General features: G+C 38.4%; 1 protein-coding gene across 3 annotated transcripts in view; it reads left to right on the forward strand.

Moving 5' to 3' along the window:
- AAE17 (acyl-activating enzyme 17) overlaps positions 1 to 21,341 on the forward strand; it is a 351,148-nt gene that overhangs the window by 89,080 nt on the left and 240,727 nt on the right. Inside the window, exons 5-6 of one of the 3 annotated variants that reach the window (XM_089374866.1) lie at positions 7,990 to 8,030; positions 8,176 to 8,304. In XM_089374866.1, coding sequence (XP_089230992.1) covers positions 7,990 to 8,030; positions 8,176 to 8,304 — 170 coding nt within the window. The remainder of the gene's footprint in view (positions 1 to 7,989; positions 8,031 to 8,175; positions 8,305 to 21,341) is intronic. The other 2 variants (XM_089374867.1, XM_089374864.1) reach the window with 2 other exon arrangements.

The raw sequence follows: 21,341 nt of genomic DNA on the forward strand, positions 1-21,341 counted from the left end.
TTACATATGCCTGACAACCTTTCCTTAAGCAACGTTTCATTTTCATTGCTGATATGTAGCATAAAGATAATTTTCTCTTGATACCTTGAATTTGGATTGCCTCTCCTTCATCATTTATACCGAGAATTCTTTTCCCATAACAGTTTACCCACGCTTGATGAGCTTTTAACCAATCCATACCTATGACAAGATCATAAGTTCCTAGGGTTGTGACATAAACTTTCAATTTAGTCGAACAGACCCTTAGATCAATTTTGCATTAATCCACACTTAAGTTTACGGATGAAAGTTCTCGTGAGGCCATTTCTACCTGTCTGAAATCATTTTTTTTGCACGCTGCTAACCCGCATTTATTTAATGCATATGACGAAATAAAACTATATGTGGCACCAATATCAAATAAGATTTTGAATTTTATACCATTAATAATACCCGAAGATTCCACTACAGTGGATTGATGTGCTGCTTGATTGTTGTTGACTAATGCATGGATTCTATGATTGCCTTGGGTATTTGGTATTGGTTCCTTTCCAGTCCTATGCAATATACTTGATGAAGCTTCTAGACAATCACGTTGAAAATGCGGTCCTCCACATCCCCAACAATTAACCTGGGTCGGTCCTCTTGAATCATAATGTGAATTTCTAGATAAAGAGCTTCGTCCTCTCATGCTGCTTCCTCTCGAATTTCTTCCTCTATTAGCAGTTCCACGAGATTTCCATGGACTTGTGTTTGATGATTCAACGACTATAGTATTAACTGCCATGGGAGCTCTTGCTCCTACACTTCTTGCGGTAAATCTACCACCATAAGGTGGTCTTAAGTTACTTCTTCTAAAGAAATTTCGGGGAGTCTTTCCTGAAAACCCTGATTGTAGAGGCTTTGTTGGCCCGACATCCTTTTTGGTTCCCAGATGTTTTTCTGCATAGCGGCCACATTCTACCGCCTCAGCTACTGATGATGGTTTCCACATCCTAACCAAGGCCCTGATACGAGGGTTTAATCCAAATATGAAGCGTTTAGCTTGACGTTCATCCGAATCTAAGTAACGAATGTATTTTACAAGCTCCATAAACCTTATTTCATATTCTTCCACTGTTTTATTACCTTGAATTAATGTATGGAAGGCCTTTCTTGTTGTTCTTGAAAGTATGGAGGTAAATACTTAGCGTAGAATCTTTCCTCAAACAATTCCCAAGGGACATTATCTGTTGTGAGATGTAGTTGTTTTTCCAGATTTCCCCACCAAATCAAGGCGCTTTCTTTTAATTGAAATATGACAATTTTTGTTTTTGAAGAAGAAGAGTACTCTCTTAGTTTAAAACATCTGTTCATTCCTTCTAAACACGCCTCAACACGTTCTCTAGCTTGTCCTCCAGAAAATTCTGGGAGTTTAATTTTCTGTAACTCCCTAGAAATATCTTCTTTTGATATTTTATACTTAGAATTTTGTTGTTTTGTTGAATTGGTTTCTATAGGTTGAGGTTGCTCTTCTTTGGTCTTAGCCATTGTCGACCCTTTTAATGTTTCCAATAAGGCTTCCAATGAGTGCATTATCATGGTCAACTCCGGTGTTGGAGCAATCGGTGTTGATGATGGTCTTGATGGAGACAGTGATGGTGGTGGTGATGAAGATGGTGATGACGATGGTGGTAGCGTTAATGACAAGGTTGTTGCCCGATCACGTCACCGTCGTTGATATGTCCTTATCATTGTAATGTTTCCTGTATACATAATAAAAATTGTAAAAATTTTGAAGTATACTTTCATATTTAACGTACAATTACAATTTTAAATTTACAAAATGGTATAGTTATTTTTGCTATTTTTACCTGTTAGGCAGGTCTTACTGGTACTGAGGTCAAGGAGGGTGGTCTCACGACCTCCTTGTCCTAATGCAAGGTATTCTATTCTAATGCATGGGTCTTTATAAACCTTATTTTTTTAAAATTAGATTATTATTATAATCATTGTAACATAGCATAAATAATAGTCTAAAATATTTTGAACATATATACCTGAACGTAAGGTCTAAACTATTCTTTTGAACATGACTTAATTTAAGAAGGGATAAACCCTTTACAAAAAAAAATAAAAATTTATGCCTAAATATATATAAAATAAAAACATAATATAATCTGCTATACAACTCAAATTTTACTAAGTCTCTCTTATAACACTCATTCTCTTAGCAAACATCTCCACAAGATTTTAATACATATGTGCTTTTATTCCTAGGCATTAATAAACTAATAAAAAAAATAAAATTGATCGTCCTTAATAAATCCTTGAAGAAACTTTTTATTTATTAATTTATGATGACTAAATAAAATATACACTTCCTAAATATATAATTAATAATATTCATGTCGATTATTAACGAATTAATTTAGATATAATTTACTAATAAATAATATAATTAAGTCTTGCTAGGACTCCACGATCGTTTGGTATGTGCGTCTCCACAACAACACGCCTGCACACTTCATTGTCAGTACTCAAATTTCCACGAAGGTGATTGGCGTGTCGACAGAAGGCCAGAGCTTATGTCCTTGTGGATAGAGATTCAAATTACACGCCGATCATTTCTTCTGTTGATGTCTAGGTGCTTTTCCTTGTAGAGTTCGTGGTGCTTTATTATATTCCCTCGTGGCTTTTCGCTTGGCTTGGCAGTTGGATGTTAACTTGATACTTTGATATTATGCATAGAGCATTATATTTTCTTTCCTTCCTTCGATTTTGGCATTTCCAACAATGATCGAAATGATTTTGAAAAGGGCCTGTTGTTTTCATAGGATTATTGATATTGCAAGTCCAGAGCTTTTCGTAAATAGTGAAAATGAAGCTCTCTGCCCATTTTGTGCCCTGTTGAGGTAGCGCTCTAATCTATTGATGTGTTGTAGGATATTAATGACATTTGGAATTTTTTTGACTTGTTTGTCTTCTCAATTGAAGTATCGAGCCAGAGATTCGAAATCCGAAAATCTGCGTGTTCTTGCCAATCATAATTGAGGCGTTTGTTCACAGGTATTTTGCTGTAAATGACCCTAAAACAGAGACATCCAGATTTGAGTGAGTGACTGGACAAAGTCAGAGATTTCCTGCACTGATGCTCTAAGTCCACAGAGGGTTTGTTGGGAGTTTTCTTGAGTTCATTTGTGTTATAGTTTTGGCTTTTAAAAGATTATATTGGCAGAGTGTTTCTCTTCATCACTCTGTTATCCAGATCTTGAACACTACATCTTTTGTGTTTGTGATAAGCGGTTTAGCACAGTCATTCATACTGAAGCAACAAGTTGAATTTAGAGAAAAGTGTGACTTTTATCTTGATTATGGTTGTTTATAGAGGTTTTGAAGCAGAATATGAAATAAAGGATGCATTCTAAGAAAGAGGGAGAAAGAATATTGAACTGGAGGAGTACTTGCCTTATTTCCTGAAATAAAACAGTATGCATGTGCACTTGACATCAATATTGTGTCTAATTATAATATATATCTTTTCCTCTTTTAGTTATGTGCTTCAAGGTATCACTTGACTATTGATTCAATCTAATAAATATTGGGATATAGTGCTATTTTGAAATTTTATGGTTGTGACGAGGCTCACTCATCAGGAGAAAATATTTTATGTTTATGGTTGTATCTTGATTTATGTTTATGGTTTGTTGCAGAATCTGAAGCTCAACCTAATTGTTAGGAAAGGGAAACCCTCTCGACAATTGATCATCTAGTTATGCCTGTTCATGTTGCTACAGCCTCAAGCAAGGAAGCAAGATAAGCAAGGGTCTTAGTCCATCTATTCAATCCGAAATCATGAATAGGGTAACAACTAATGCTACTCTTTCGACGATTAAAGGAATTGGAAAAGACAACCCTAGAAACTCTAGGTATAGCAGGCTTAAATTAGGGAATTCTCATTCGGTAGTACCAATAAAATGGAATTGCGATCAAGCATCCACCCGTCATTAGTAGGCAGGCGGCAGGGAGTATGGTTTAATGGGCCTTTAGGATCCCAAGGGTTTGAGAACCAGCTCTGATACCAAACTGTAAAGTCCTATACCTCAAGCTAATTTCTAAATAGCAGAACATGAAATAATAAATACAGAATTTTAAAGAAATTTAATCTAATGAATACCAACCTTTCTGCTTTGCTGAAAATCTGTCTACTCTGCTGCAATTCTTGTCCCGTTGTTTGCTCTGCTGCAATTCTTGTCCGGTTGTCTGCTCTGCTGCAATTCTTGTCCGGTTGTCTGCTCTGCTAAAAATCTGTTTGCTCTGCTGCAATTCTTGACTGGCTGTGTCACCAAAACGGCCAAAAACCACCCTGCCGAATTGAGTACAACCTAGGTACTCAGTCTCAAAAAGATTTCAATTGAAGCAATCCAATTCCCCCGTGCCCAAAACCATCAGTATAATCAAGACTCAAGTTTCCAAAAATTTTCTCCGTCTTTCCTCCCCCCCAAAATGGTTTTTTTCCTTCTCCTTTTATTTCCTCATCCACCGCCTTCTTTTCTTCTTCGTGTCAATATTTTGGTTACGTGTAACTTTAATGAAATCGAATCTGATTTGATTTCGTTGATTTTTATTTGAATACTTAGTTTGATTTAATAAGGTTTATTTATTTTATTATTTTATTTAATAAATTAATTAAATTTATAATTTTAATTAATTTATATTATTATTTTATTTATAGGCGGGTCATTACAGCCTCACTAAAGTCCAACTTGGTGCTTGGCAACAGGTTGGAGCCTGGGAGATTGAAGATTGGTGTTTTCATCTAGGGTTGGAGCCCTATATACATTGTACTTGATTTATTGTGAAAAAGAACTTAATAAAAGCATTTATTCTTATTGTTCATTTTGTGTTCTAAATATAAATGATCTAACTGGTAAAAGTAACAATTGAAAAGAAATACTGATTCACCCCCCTCAGTGTTTCCAACAATTGGTATCAAAGCTAGTACCTTCACTCAAAGCCTAACAACTTGAAGGTTCGTTTATTTAATGGTTGTTGTTTTTTATGGCTATTTTCTTTGATAAATGGCTAAAAATACTTTAAAAACCCCATGCACACTATAGGATTTAATCCATCACACAAATATCTGGGATTCAAACAATGTTGGTTTGGAGACCAAGTACTGAAGTACATGCAAACACTATGTATTTATCTCAAAACAATCTGTTAATCATATGGCGAGTCAAATCACCTAAGATTAGCCCAAAACTATCAATTGAATAATTTTATCTCCATTTAATGAAAAGCATATCTTACCATTTATCAACACAACATAGGAAAGCCTGTAGTTAGTACATACCATGAATCAATGAACATGGAACACCTTGAATTGCACCCCAAAGTCTTTATTATGATAGAAAAAATAGTTCCCAACGGGACAATAGTTTACATGAATACTTTAGCAACAATTTCTTAGTCATAAATTAGATGGCTAGAGACTCAAATGACTCTTTAATTTATAGATAAAGCCTCGAAGTGAAAAATAATAGCTAGTATGCTTGATCTTGGTCAAAATAATCTCGGTTGTAAAAAATACTTGATCATACTTTAATCTTAGCTATTGAATTTTTATTTTTGGGGATTTTCGAATTTATCATTTAATTCCATTTTTATTAGTTCAAAATTAATTATTTTGAGTTAATTTCTTCAAAAATTTGACTTTGACTTAACCACCAAGGTTTTATGGTCCAATTTTTTTTAAATATCCAATATTCCCTTGATGGAGAACCTCCAAAAATTAATTCTTTTAAGACCCACGAATTTTTCACTTGGAGAATTTAATTTTCCTAAGACATTTTAATTTGACTCTAAATTAATTAATTTTCTGGCTTAGTATTTAATTTTATTTTGTTAGAAAAATTAATTAATTGAGACTTGAGGGGATTAATTATTTTTCCACCCTCCAATATTTTAACCATGGTGTCTAAGTATGAGGGATCATGCATTAAAATATTTTTTACATAAGATTTTTTTACAATTCAACCCTCAAAGGGGGAATATCTGTTCGGCTTAGACCCTCAAATTGCATACCCAATCCGCGGCACAATATGATATAGTAGACCAAGTGATTTGTAATAAAATAATTTAGTCAACTAGCTTAAATTATTTTCCAATCATTTTTACATAAGACTTGACTAGAACACTAAGACTCACTTAAGACTTTGATGAAGAATTCCACTCTAGCTTTGGGGCGAGGTTGGAGGGAAAAACTCTGTTGACCATCCATGCCTAGAAACACAAATGAATCAGTGAGATGAAAAACCTCGTAGGATGAAATCCTCGCCAAAATAATAGGCTTACCTAAGTTGTTACATACCTTCACGGTCTTACTAGCATCATTTACATTACATAACTTGCAGAATGAGTTTACAATGACACATAAATTGTTGATGGATGATCCGATCTCATTGAAAAAATTGGTACTTCCACGTCCTTGGAACTTTGACAAAAACTATGCAACATCTCCTTCAACGAAACAATCAAGACTTTCATTCTTCTAGGAGTCACAAACTTCTCTTTGTGCTCCATGCTTCCTCGAAATCCCTTTGACATACCCTTCTCCCTAAGAAAACTTATTTTCTATATGTTAGTGGTTACCAATCTTTGATTTCATATGTTATGTCCTATCTATCGCTTGCTTAACTCTTTGTTATGGTTGCGTCCTCCATGTCTCATGCCACTTGTTTTCCTCGGAAGGTATTACGAGGGATATTTGGGAGAGATATTGGGGCCTTGAGCACTAGTATGACTTTTAATGGGGAAGGATTTTGAGGAATTTATCAAGCATGGCATTAATTCTCTTACGTTCCATATTCATGATCATTTCAATGACGAGTTTGCTTAGGTTTCTTCCCTTCATGGCCACAATGCATAATCCCTTGATTTTTAAGTCAATTAACTAGTATGATCCAAAAAATTATAGAGCTATCATTATAGTGTTGTGTAAATGTTCTATGTTTTGGCTATTTTCCAGGCATATTTTTCAATCCTTTTTGTCTGAAATCTGGCCAGAAATTGTTGGAATTGCAGATTTGAGTTGTTGAGTCTGTACAATCCAAGTGTCCTAGGGAAACGTTCTCCATAAATTCCTTTTCAGAGAGTATTCCTCCATGCATAGATAAAGCTTTTTTCAGATAACATGTCTGTTTGCTCATTGAATTCATGATTGCAATCAGCACCAGATTTTCAACATGGTTTCTTTGGTTTTGCCCAGTCTATGATCATTTCCGAGTCCTCCATAACCCAGAGGCTGCCAATTCCTTTTTCAACCATAATTTTCAGTAGTAACCGTAAAACATGAAACTCAGGTGTATTATTAGTCCCCTGAACTGCTGCATATTTGAATGAAATAAAATGATTTCTATTGATGAAAAAAATACCACTAGCTCCACACATACCTAGAGTTCCTTGATAGGCACTATTAAAAAAATCCCAAGCCATATGCATATCTAATTTGATGAAACACCTAAACTGTAGGGATTTCGTTTCCTTGAAAGATCATATCATTTCTTGCAAGCCAAGGCTCCCACAACACAAAACATGGCAATGCCTTGTGAGCATCCATTATCTCGGCCTTATACCAGCTTTCAAAACATGCTAAAAGGGATTAGTGTCACACACGCACACATCTATATATATATATATATATATATATTACAATCATATTACAATCTCCAGTTTAGCTTTGTCAAATTGTTGCTGTGTCCTAGATATGTGAGTTTGACTATTGTGATATGAAGACTGGACAAATAAGAGTCTTCTTCCTGTTGGGTCTGTTTGTTAATCACATGTCATTAATTTATTTTCCATAACTTGGTTAACTTTCTTTGTTTGTCAAATGTTATCATTCATGTGAATTGATAAATCTGAAATGTGAGGTTTGAAGAATGGATACTACGTAAGGATTCTGAATTTCTGTTTTTTTTTTTGTTAGTTGTAAGATTTCCTTAAATTCGATCTAATCTGTTCATGCAGGATGTTATCATTCGAGGTGATAAAACACTTCCTCTCTACACGTAAGTTTCTTAATTTCAGGTGTAAATTGTAAAATTCAAAATGGAGATGATATTCAACTTCTTGTTGTATTTTTGATACTTCATCTTTTGTATCTGCTTCAAATATTCTACTTTTTCATTGCCTTTATAATATTGTTTGTTGCAGTAAAGTTATTGAGGCCAGTGCTCCAATTGCAATAGTGGTGCCTGGAAGTGACACCCAATTATGCATGCCTTTACGAGAAGGTGACATTTCTTGGGAAGATTTTTTGTGTCGATCTGCCTCCATGGAAAGGTCACTACTTTTAGTTTAATCTATTATTGATAGTGATATTGATCTCGATCTTATTATTGGTTTCTCATGCAATATACAATAATTTGAATCCTAATTTTATGATTATTTTTACAATACTTTAGTGAAAAAGAGGGGCATTGTTATATACTTTAAAATTTCACACAAGCTACCATTTGTGTTGAAGGTGTTTAAAGAATGAAAACTTAGTTTATAACCTAGATTCGTTTGTATAGCACAAAATGATACCTGTTACTGATTCAATTAGCATGGCTGTAAAGGTCCATGCAACCTGTTGGGATTGGCAAACACAAGGTAAGGCCCATTGTCACCTTGGTGGGAACCTCCACTCTTTAGACCCAAGTTTCTCCTTTAAAGCCAAGGGATGATTTCAACTTGATACCCCAACCAACTGAAAGTAAGACTAGGGATAGCGATTCTTAGTTGGGTGGACGTAGTGACTTGGAGGTTGGCGCAGGGCCCATGCAGGGGCAACACAGAAGTAGTCGTGGAACTCGCAGTTCAGCTGCTGGATCAACAGTGTTGAGTGAGGTAATCTCACCAGTCTTTCTTGCTAAGTGATTTTCTCTGTAACTGTATTGTCGGGAGTGCATCTAGAGTTGTATTGAGAATACTTCTGCATAATAATAAAACCCTTAGATCTGCTGCATTGATTTTCCCACATTGGGTTTTTCCGGGGACATTTGTCCAAAAATCACTGTGTCACTTGTGTGTATCTTTCTATATTGTTCTGCTCTTGTTTTGGGCAAATTAATTAATTAAAGGTTGTAGTTGTATTAGCTTCGACATTTGCTGTAGGAAGAAGTAAATAATTGTTTCAGTAAATAGGAGAAGCTTAATCAGTTGTTGCAGTAGTAGATTCGGGTGGGATTCTCGAATCTTCACATGGTATCAGAGCGAGTGTAGGTGAAGCAAGAAGAGTAGTGCCAGATAACCCAATGCTGAGCTGAAAAGGAGGTCGAAAAAGATGCAGGAGGCAGCAGTTCGAATCCCCAGAGGGGTTGCGCAGTCCAAGCTGGAAGGACAAAATTTCGAGGTAGTCTCACTCTGAGTGAGTGGACAGAGAGAAGGGCTACCCGATCGAGATATTGCCATGGCAGAGGGAGCAGTGTTGAAGCCTCAGTGCGAGGAGAAGCTGGTGGGACGTAGTCTTTTCGGCAGGCAGATTGCTGGGCTGAAAATCGTCAGAAGAGAGAGGAGAAGCACAGTGAGGGAATTTTTCCTCAATAGACTTTCTACCAAGAAGTTCACTTTCTTATTGGCTGAGCAACAACAGTAAGAAGTAGGGAGGAGCAGTTCGACATTTTCGTGGAAGAGATGGCAACCAGTGAGCTGAGAGATCGGGATAGGTTGGATGGGGCATCCAAATATGTCATTTGGAAGGCAAGGATGTCATTCCTTCTAGATGAGCATGCCCTCAAGACATATGTCGACAGCGTGGTGGTTGTGCCTGCAGATGTAGATCCATTGAAGAAATACAAGGCAGAAATGGCGAAGGCAAAGAGAATGATCCTCGATGGAGTGAAGGATCATGTAGTCTATCACATCGCTAGCAGATGGACTGCTAAGGAGATGTGGGATGCGTTGTCTACACTGTATCAGGGATCTTCTGAACAATGAAAGATGTACCTTGAGAAGAAACTGAGATCTGCTCAGATGCAGAAGGGGGAGCGTGTAGATCCATTCCTCACGAAGCTTCAGGAGACTCAGGATGAGTTGTATGATGTGGGGTCTGCACCTCAAGACTCAGAGTTGGTTAGACTAGCCTTCAGTTCTGTCTCAGATGAGTGGCAAGTCTTTGTTTAGAGTATCTTGGGCAGGGCGAATTTGCTGAATTTGGATGAGATGTGGGCACCTCTCAAGCAAGATGAGCTGAGAAGAGACTTGGTCAAGTGTAAACTTGACGGAAGCAATAACAGTGGGTCGAAGCCCAAGGAGGAGGAGGAGGAGAATGCAACCCTTGCATCTAAGGGACAGCAAGAGCAACGAAGGCGGAAGGACACCTTGAAGATAAAGTGCTTCAGGTGTGGTGGGATGGGTCACTACGCAACTCAGTGTCATCTTAGGAAGAAGGAAAAAGGTGAGAAGCACGATCCGAAGGCTGTGCCCACAAAGATCGAGGAGGAGGAGTTCGCCATGACAGCCGAAATACCTCTAGGAGGGAGGTGCACTGATTTGGAGTTGTAGTTTGAAAGAGCTACAGATGGGCAATATCCTTGAGGAGCCCACCTCTCGGATCAATACCTTGCTACGAGAGACCAGTTTTGTGGTAGCAGGATGGATTAGTGTTGGATGGTGTTGAGGTGTGTCGGAGAGACAGTTGCAGTGGCTAGGAGCACCAGAGACCGAGCATCGCAGAGCAAAGTTGGAAACAATGCAGAGGTCAACAGTGGCACAAAAGATTCAGAGGGTCAGTGCAAGAGACTAGCAACAATCAGGTTCCAACATTCACATGGTATCATACTGAACACAATTAGTTTAGTAATTTGGGATGTTTTTCCATTGCTGATGGAGTAGCAACGAAAATTTGCAGTGCAGTGGCAGTGCCAGCAACAACATGGATGCAAAATTTTAGAGGAAGTTGCAATGTTGACAGTGGTGGGGTCAGTAGCAGTACATATGCAGCATTTGCGAAGCAGTTGATGGACAACATGTCATACATTAGCAACGCAGACTAAGATGTACAGAATAGGGTGATGCTCTAGTAGGGTGCATTGTTAGAGCACATTCCTCGCTAAGAGGGAGTGTTGATTTCTGGTAGCATCAAATGTGCTCTAACTCTCAAATCTTGCAGGGAGGCTTCGGAACATGTATTCCAAAGAACCCAGAAAGCATTTTGGGAAATTCCACCCAGAAACAATTTTATTGAAATAATTAATTATTTTTAATGGGACCGTAAGTCTAAACTTAGGAAAATAAAATAATTAATGGGTATTAATATAAATTGTGGGTGTAACTTCTAGGAGAAGATGAGGATAAAGAAGAAATGATCTTAGCCATTGATTAGCTTTTAATATGGGCCGTGGAATGTCAATGAGGAGATTATTTAAGGAGGCTTGAGGGTCACTTGGAAGGACACAGTTCAAAAGTTTGATTTTTTGAAGCTGAGGAACTGGCGAGAGAATTTCGATAGTGAGGTGTTGCAGAGAGGGGTAGAGAGAGTTTTGGCTAGAGGATCTTCTCTAGAGCCAAGAATACTCAGTAGAGACAGAAAGACACACAGAGGAGGCAACATAGAGGGCAGAGAGGGTGACGCAGAGCCAGGAAGAGGTCACGTAGGCCCCACGTAGAGCAGTGCAACAACTTCTAGCGCAGAGGTCCAAATTTGCTGAGGGAGTTGACGTTTCTGAGCGAGGAGGGCTGGAGAAGGCTCCTTAAGGCAGATCGATTCTTAGTTGGGCTGATGCAGTGTCTTAGACGCTGACGCAGGGGCAGCGTAGAAGTAGCTGGGGAACTCGCAGTTCAACTGGCGGATCAGCTGGGATCAACAATGTTGAGTGAGGTAATCTCAACAGTCTTTCTTGCCACGTGATTTTCTCTGTAACTAGATTGTTGGGAGGGCATCCAGAGTTGTATTCAGAATACTTCTGCATAATAATAAAAACTCTTTGATCTGTTGCACCAGTTTTCCCGCATTGGGTTTTTTCGAGGACATTTGTCCAAAAAATACTGTGTCACTTGTGTATATCTTTATCTATTGTTTTGTTCTTGTTTTGGGCAAATTAATTAATTAAGTAAAGGCTGTAGTTGTATTAGCTTCGATATTTGTTGTAGGAAGAAGTAAATAATTTGTTTCAGTAAATAGGAGAAGTTTAATCAATTGTTGTAGTAGTAGATTCAGGTGGGATTCTCGAATCTTCGCAATGACAACCTCAATGAAGACATAAAACATGCTAGGAGGAGCCTCCAACTACATGGCATGGAAGAAGAGGATAGATCTTATTCTCGATAAGCATAAAGTGTTGGATCTTGTTCAAGGAAAAGTTAAGAAACCTATAGATAATGTAGGAAAGGAGAAATTTAGGGAAATCGACATCTTGGCTATGAATATGATAGTAGATGGAATAAAGGACAATCTAATCCCATACATATCCAATATAGATTCTGCTAAAAAAATGTATGAAGCCCTCTCCAAGTTATTTACCATCAAGAACATTGGTCAAATAGCTAGTTTGAAGAATGAACTAATAAGAGTAAAGATGACGAAAGATGATACTATTTCATCATATTTTGTAAGGATCTCTAGAATAAGAGATGAACTCCAAGCTATAGAGATGAAGTTGTGCCAGAGAAAAAACTTGTAATTGCTGCACTACTAGGTCTACCAAAATCTTGGAGTGCTTTTGCATAAGGAATTAGCAGTTGGAAAGATTCTCCAACCTTTGAACAAATGTGGAATGCATGCAGTGAAGAAGAATCCCGCATCTCGTTAGTAAATGACAGAAAGGAGGATTAAGAAAACAACACTTCTAATGCCTACTCTGCTCATCACAAGAGAAAGGGAACATACAAGAAGTCTAAAAGGACCAAAGAAGAATGTGGATCTATCAAATATTGTGTGCTACAACTGTCATAAAATGGGGCACTACAAAAGCTAATGTCATGAGAATCCAAGGAATAAGAAGAGAGAAAGAGAACATGCAAATGTTGGCGATGAAGCTCCGCCTAAGAAGAACAAGACTGAAGAATCTGAAGTCAAAGACTTATACTATTAAGTCTCCTCTTACATATCCTTCTTAATCTACTATTTTACGATTTTGTAATATGTTTTGATTTCTAGAGTTTGTAGGTCTAATATATCTTGTTAAAACTTTTGTGCTGTTTAAAGTGTAGGTATCCCTTAGAAAGATAGGGTTAAGAGGGAGCTTCACCATTTTACCAAAAGATAAGTATATTGTTCTTTGTTTCATATTTCATGTTTGGTTTCCTCCTCACATCGAGATTTGTTTGTATTATATACTAGTAACCTTTCCCTTATATTTTCCTTGGTTAGTAAAGCTTGTAGAATGCACAAAGGTTATGGAGGAAACTTCAAAGTATAGACTTGAATCATGAAAGAAGTTTTGTTGCAAAGAAAGCCCTTCAAGAATTGATGTCCGACAAGGTGTTTTAAATAACAATTCAAGCTGAAGAAAGCAGTAAGCTAACATAGGGAGCACGGGAGACATGCAGCAGCGAGAGTAACCAGTGCGAGTAGAGTTAGATTCGAATGGAGAATGGTAGGGGGGGAGCTCGACTCCCTCCTACAAAGAAGCAGTGGCCAGCAGAAGTAAATCACCTGCTGGAACTAGTAAAGACGGCATGAACTTTAGAAACAGGGTCAATGAAAAGGAAACAGATGGGACCAGAACAAAAGAAGACAACAGCACAAAGGACAAAGAGGAAGAAGACAAAAGTCTGGGTTCAAGAGACAGAAAATAGAAAGGACCCTGCAAACCAAAAGCAGAAATCACTCCTCGAGTAATATTAAATGATCCTGCTCTGCAGGAGCACAGGGAACATATGGGAACCTACGCCATTATCTGTAAATTCATGGGACTATGGCCCACTGAAAAGGCTTTACAGACGTGGATCAAGTATCATTGGAAGCCCAAAGGAAGCATTGACCTACATCTAGGGTCAAAAGGATTCTTCATAGTAGTGTTCTCCAATATCAAAGATAAAGACAAAATATTCGAGGGAGGACCTTATTTTTTTGTTGTAGCAGGTCTCTACATGAGACCTTGGAGAATGAACTTTGTCCTAGAGAGGGAGACTTTCTCTTTAGTTCCTGTGTGGGTAAGGCTCTACTCTCTACCTCTTGACTATTGGCAAACTGAATTGTTGGCTGCCATTGGTAATAAACTAGGACACTATGTTAAAGCTTCTGAAGCCACAAGAAGAGGAAAATATACCTCCTTTGCTAGGATATGTGTGGAAATGGATCTATCAGGAGCACTTCCGGACGAAGTCATCTTGGAAGTTTTTTATGAGGAGTGGGTGCAGACGGTAGACTACGAACATATCCCCTTCAGATGCCGAAGATGTCATGAACATGGGCGTTTATTAAGAGACTGCCCTCTCAACAAAGATGATAACAAAGATAAACAGAATGCAACGAAGGACACTGAAAGCTTCCAGAAAGTGGCTAGCAGAGGAAGGGGCGGAAAAGGGACCAAAGCAACATCATACTGAGGGGCAAAAGGGTAGTCAGAATAAGTTTCAAGTGCTAGAAGAGCCTGAAGAAATCACAAGAGAGATTCAATATCAGGAGGAAAATGCTAAAGAAAAGGGAAAAAAAGAGGACACAAATCATTCTTCAGACATTGACTCTCAAAAAGAAGCCATGAGAAGTGAAACAGAAATGGAAATGGACCAGGAAATGACCCAAAGCGAAATAGATCTGGAAGAACACGAACTACAAGATATCCTTGACAAGGAAAACTTGGATCTGGAAGGATTCCTGATGCAAGGAACCAAAGAAGGAATAGATTCTCTGCCTCAAGAAGAATGCAACAGAATACATCAGCTGCTCTTATGGAAGACTCAGGAACGAGGACAGGAGAAAGGTACAAACATCCACAAACAGGAGCACAGAGGAGTGAAAACAATGAAAGTAAATCCAGGATTAGCCACCAGAAATCCAGGTAAGAAGAGAGGCAGAAAAAAGCAAAATGAACTCTTGATGGAGTGTGGAAAGTTAATGATAGATTTGGGTAAGATGAAAGATCTAACCAGTTACTCCTTTACAAATCTTCAATTATGAAGTTCATTTCATGGAATATCAGAGGTCTAGGTAGTAAAGGAAAACAGAGAATGCTAAGTAATAGAATGAAACTAGCAATGCCAGACATAATCTTCATTCAAGAAACAAAATGCTCCATTTAGAAAATAAAACAAATCCATAACAAATGGCTCAGCAAATTTGAGTTTCTAGAAGTCAAAGTAGAGAACACAGTGGGACGCATTTTCAGTCTTTGGAACCCCCAAAAAGTCAGCATTGTAGATGTGGAGGCGACAAGAAATTACTTATCAGCTATCATTCAACCAATGGGGATGTTTGAGACGCTCCTGGTTACGAATGTCTATGGTCCTCAGAGAATTGATGAGAAGCTTAGATTTCTAAACTCCCTGGCAGCTCTCAAAAGTAGACATGAAGAAATCCCTTTGGTCATTGGTGGAGACTTTAACATGATTAAATCTCTTTCGGAAAAAAAATGAGGCACCAGAATCCTCAGTAGAGATTCAGTAGGATTCCATTCTTTCACAGAAGACATTAAAATGGTTGACTCTAAAATGCATAACGGTCTTTTTACTTGGAACGACAAAAGAGGCGGCAATGCTCAGGTTTCCTCCAAGTTAGACAGATTTTTGATCTCCGAGAAGCTGATGCTCACAAATACAAAAATATCTTCAAGTGTTCTTCCATTTGGAGGCTCTGATCACTGGCCGATTCAATTAGAAATCAAGGGAATTGATGCTCCCAGAAACAGACCCTTCAGATTTGAGAATATCTGGCTCTCCCATCCAGATTTCATCAGCAACATTGAAAAATGGTGGTCCGAAGATCTTCAGGTTCAGGGCTCCAAAATGTTCCTCCTCCATAAAAGACTAAAGCACATAAAAATCAAACTCAAAGAATGGAACAAGAAGGATTTTGGCAACATTTTTGTAAACAAAAAATCAATAGAGATCAAACTGCAGGAACTAAACCAAGCAATGATCACAGATGGTTTTGATAAAAACAAAAGTGAGCAAGCTGAAAAACTCAACCTTGATTGGGAGAATTTATGCAAACAGGAGGAAATCTTTTGGAGACAAAAGTCAAGAGTCCAATGGCTCAAAGAAGGTGAACGAAACACCAGTTTTTTCCACCATTCCACCATAGCCAATAGAATGCACAATAGAATCTCCTCAATTTTGAATGAAGATGGGGAGCTTCAGACCTCTCACAAGAATATTGAAGGGGTGATGGTTCAATATTTCAGAGGCATCACAAATGAAAATAATCCAGACAGAGACCAATACATCGAGGAAATTACAAAGAATATTCCTAGGATGGTGTCTAGAGAAGATAACTTTAATCTGAACAAACCAGTAACTGAAGTAGAGGTTAGTATGATTATTAAAGATATGCAGAATGGCAAAGCTCCAGGTCCAGATGGTTTTAATGTTGACTTTTTCAAAGTCTGCTAGAATATTGTCAAACAGGACATTTTGGAGGTGGTTGAGGATTCCAGAAGTAAATCCATTCTGAAAGCCCTCAACAACTCCTTCATCTCCCTAATCCCCAAACGGGACTCAGCCCCAACTCCTGACAAGTTCAAGCCTATTGCTTTATGCAATGTTGTTTACAAAATTATTTCCAAGATCTTGGCCAACAGACTCAAACCTCTTCTTCCTTCTTTGATATCTGGGGAACAGTCTGGTTATGTTGAAGGAAGGCAAATCCTGGATAATATTATTCAGGCCCACGAGGTTGTTCATTCTCTCACTAGTAAAAGGTAGGCCAGTATGATCACGCAATTAGACATTGCAAAAGCGTATGACAAAGTGAAATGGACTTACATCAAAACGATCCTTTCTGCTTTTGGGTTTGATCATGACTAGATCAGATGGGTTATGGCTTTGGTTACTTCACCCAGCGTTTCAATTCTGGTGAATGGCTCGCCCTCAGAGATCTTCACGCCTTCCAGAGGCCTCAGGCAGGGAGACCCTCTCTCTCCCTTTCTTTTTATCCTCTTGATGGAAGGATTGGGCTGAACCATTAAAAAGGCTAAAGTCTTGGGAAAGATCAAGGGCCTACATTTAACGGAGAACGGCCAAGCCTTGACTCATCAGCAATTTGTGGATGACACCATGCTGCAGGGTATCCCCATAGTCAAGGAAGCTACAGCGTACAAAAAAATCTTAAATGACTTTGCCTCGACTTCAGGTATGGAAGTCAATCTCTCCAAATCAAATTTTTTTTCTTCAACACTAACATTGCTATTCAAAGGAACATCTCTAGAATTCTGGGCTTCCAAAGGGAGGTCCTCCCCTCTAAATATTTGGGAATCCCCCTAACAGATAAACCAATGCACAAAAGTATCTGGGAACCGGTGCTCAACAAGATGCAAGACAAGATCAAAAGATGGACTTACAGAGCGTTGAACCTTGTGGGCAGATTGATTTTAACAAAGGCAGTTCTTCAATCTATCCCTGTTTTCTTTTTATCAGCCCTGCCAGCTCCCAAAGGAGTCTTACAGCAATTCAGGAACCTTCAGAGAGACTTTCTCTGGGGCAAGGAGGAAACCAGAAAGAAATGGGCCCTTGTTTCTTGGGATAAAATCTGCAAACCCAAAAGTCATGGAGGCCTAGGCCTAGACGATCAGGAGATTGTAAGTAGTGTTTTAGGAGCCAAACTCTGGTGGAGATGGGTTAAGGAACCAGGGGCGCAATGGGCTAAAACCTGGAAAGAGAAATATGCTAACTCCTGGCAAACGAGTGATCTCATCAGAATGTCAGGGAACATAAAAGGCTCTCACATCTGGAATAAAGCCTAGGAAAACAGAAGCCTGGTACAAAACAACAGCTTCTGGGAAATCAGAGCAGGAGATCAGGCTCTCTTCTGGGAAGATAAATGGCAACAAGAACCTATGTTGATAAGGGAGGACTTTATGGGCATCAAGCAAGAAACTGATTTCCAAGGACTAATTAAAGTTAGGGACTTCTGGAATCTTCCTCAGGACACTGAGAAATGGAGAAGCTGGAGGACTATAGAATGCAGAGCGGACGACCCCTTAAAAGAAAAATCAGAAGAACTCATGAACATTTTAGAACAGAGGAAGATCTTGGTTACAGATGGGCAGGATCAGTTAAGATGGGGCCAAAACAAAGAAGGAATCTTCAACATTAAGGAAGCTAAAAGAATTTCTCTTAACCTAGATCCCTGCGTTTTGGCTAAGTCCTGGCAAAAACTTTGGAGCCACCAGGGATGGATGAAGATCAAACTGTTTATGTGGTTAGTTCATCACAAGAAAATATTAACTTGGGAAAACATTTAGAAGAGGGGGGTGATGGGGCCTTCTAGATGCCAATTATGTGAGGCTCAAGAGGAGACTATGGAGCATATTCTCAATAACTGCACCTATACCTCCTGGTTGTGGGACTCTTTCAATAGCATTTTTCAACAGACAGACAGAGACAAAGGCAGCATTATCAACACCCTGAACAAGTGGAGAAAAAACTTTTCAGAGTATGAGATCCTTAATTTAGCCTGGACCTTTACACCAAGCTTCATTATCTGGAATGCTTGGAAAGAAAGGAATAAAAGAATTTTCAAGGATGAAAAAACTACTCCTCTTTGCCTTATGGAATTGATCTTAAAGCAGATAAAGGAGACCGTTTCCACCACAGTGCACAATTATCCCTCGAATCCTCCCACGGCACTTGAATTGAGAACTCTCAAGCAGCTGGGAATGCATGAGATCATCCTCAATGGTCTGAGCAAAAAAGAAAAAATGTTGGAAAAGGAAAAGGAGTTCTGGCATCCTCCACCAAAAGGTTATCTGAAATGCAACATTGATGGGGCTTCAAAAAGCAACCCGGGGATAGCAGGTTATGGAGGTGTGTTAAAAGATGAGGACGGAAAAATAATTTTTACTTTCCACTGTCATTTAGGCCAAGCCACCAACAACATGGCTGAATTAATGGCTTTGGAACAATGTCTAGAGCTTCTTAAACTCAATCACAGCTCAAATGTTCTCATCGAAGCAAACTCCGAGATTTCTATAAATGCAGTCAAGAAAATCAGCTATGGAACAATGCCTGAAAGAGTCTCAAAACAATGGAGACTTATACAAGTGTACCAGAGAATCCAAAAACATCTCCAAAGTCTAAGAACGGTTAGCTTCAATCATGTTTAGAGGAAGGTCAACAAACTTGCAGATCTACTAGCCAACCAAGCTATGATAAATCCTGAATGCAAAATCGAAATGAAATGGCAGGAGATGCCTCCAAGCAGGCTAAAAGCCCTTTGCGACGCTCAAGCCGGAGAGGACAAATAAATTTTCGACTGTTGGGCACGAGAGGCAGGACATGATTAAAGCTCTTTATGCTTGTTCTTTTTTGTTTTGGTGGTCGGATCCTTGTCATAGGGCTTTCTCTGCATGGGGATATCTTTTTGAGAGGTACAGAAACTTATCTCCTTCGTTCCTGGAATGGCGACACAGAGTTTCAGTTGCAGTTGAATGGCGACACAGGGTTTCATTTGCAGTTACAGAATGGTTCGGCGGCGAGCTTTATTGCCAGTTTTAGCAGGATGAAAGGCTGGTCTGCTCCCACGACGATTTTTCCCCGCTTCTTTTCTTCTGATTCGGAAAACCAGGCAAGAAGTGGTTTTCTTTTGATCGCAAGGCTCAAGAATGGTAAGTGGTTTTGGCCCGTTGAGAGCGATTCCACTCAGCTCTCACCACGTGGCAGGGGTCATGCTCTTCATACCGCCTTTGATTGCGCCTTAAAGTCCTTGCATCTTGGCTCTCCGATATCTCTCAGCGTCGTCCTTTTTTGCGGGGGCATTCGACGGTCAGATCTCGTCGGGCTTGTTTGTGGGATCGCGCGTCTGTTCACTCTTTGCGAGTTAATCACGGGAGGTACCGCGAACTTTGACCTTGGGTCTTCTTTGTGGGGTCGCGTGTCGGTTCACTCTTTGCAAGTTAATCATGGGATGTATTGCAGATTTTGACCTTGGGTCTTCTTGTTTTCGGGGGATGATTTGATCATTAGCTTGTCCTTTAGTTGGTTTGGTGGGTCTCATCCTTGTTAGTTCGATCTCGTTGGTTTCGTAGGCCTTAAGTTTTTCAGGCCTTTTGTACTTATTGTAACTATACTTTTGGGTTATTGAAATAGAAGGAAAGTCTCTTGCTTTAGCAAAAAAAAAAATAACAAGTCGAGGTATGTCACAAATTACAAGATTTGTTGCAAGGCTTTCTTTATACAAAAAATATGATCTTTTTCTTTTGAAATTATTGTTATACTACAAACTCTCTTATGTGTAGGATTTTGAATCACAAATATTCTTGGTGGGGTGATTAATCATTAGATTGAATCTACCATACTATCTCTTGTTGTTTTGGTGAAACCATAACCTTTAGGGTTCACTGTAAAACCCTAGCCTCTTGATGCTAAGTGTATGTCAATGTTAACCCTAGTCTACTTAGGGGTTGTTGATAAAGTCTAGAACATATAGTGAACTCCTATTCTTTGGAAGTTTAAGGTTTTGGTAATGTTATGGTAAAAACCCTAGTTCTTTAGGGTTTGTTGTTTTATCTAGGTTATATAGTGAAACACTAGTTCTTTAGGGTTTGGTGAATTAGGTTTTATGAACAAAATCCTTGTAATAACTAAAGTAAGATCCTAGGAATGAATCCCTAGGTGTATATTCGTCCCTATGATTGAAACCCTAGCCTGGTGAAAATTGTTGTATATCTAACCTCGATGTATTGATGCTTGTATCTTGGGTTTACGTAGTAGATATTGATGTGAAATGCTAGTGCATCCATATATATATATATATATATATATATATATGTATATGCAAGTATGCTAACTTAATTATTGATACTCATGTTTTAGTTTGTGAAATCCAGGGTTTGTAATAAAACCCTAGTAGAAATTGATATTCTAGGACATGATGATATTATTTTCTTTGATGATAAAATCTAGGGTTTGCAACAAACCTTAGTAGAGTCTGACACATAAATTCAAAAAGGATATTGTTGAAACATTAGAGGTATAGTATTATGATGTTATTGTTGATATCTAAGGCTGTGTCTTGAAGATGGAGTTTAGGGTTTATGACAAAACCCTAGCAACTTAAAATCTAGAATATAAAATGATATAACCTTTGTTGATTATAACTAGGTTTAGGTATCTAATGTCTAATGTTTGAATGTTTTGACGCTTCCATTATAATGATATAATTTTGATATAGTTAAATTCATTCTTCTATATACTTGTATTTGGTTGTACTTGCTATTAAAGTTTTGCAAGTACATGGT

This window comes from Pinus tabuliformis, chromosome 8 (assembly GCF_031772625.1).
Source record: "Pinus tabuliformis cultivar Carrire ecotype Pingquan chromosome 8, CPIR1, whole genome shotgun sequence".
NCBI lineage: Eukaryota > Viridiplantae > Streptophyta > Pinopsida > Pinales > Pinaceae > Pinus > Pinus tabuliformis.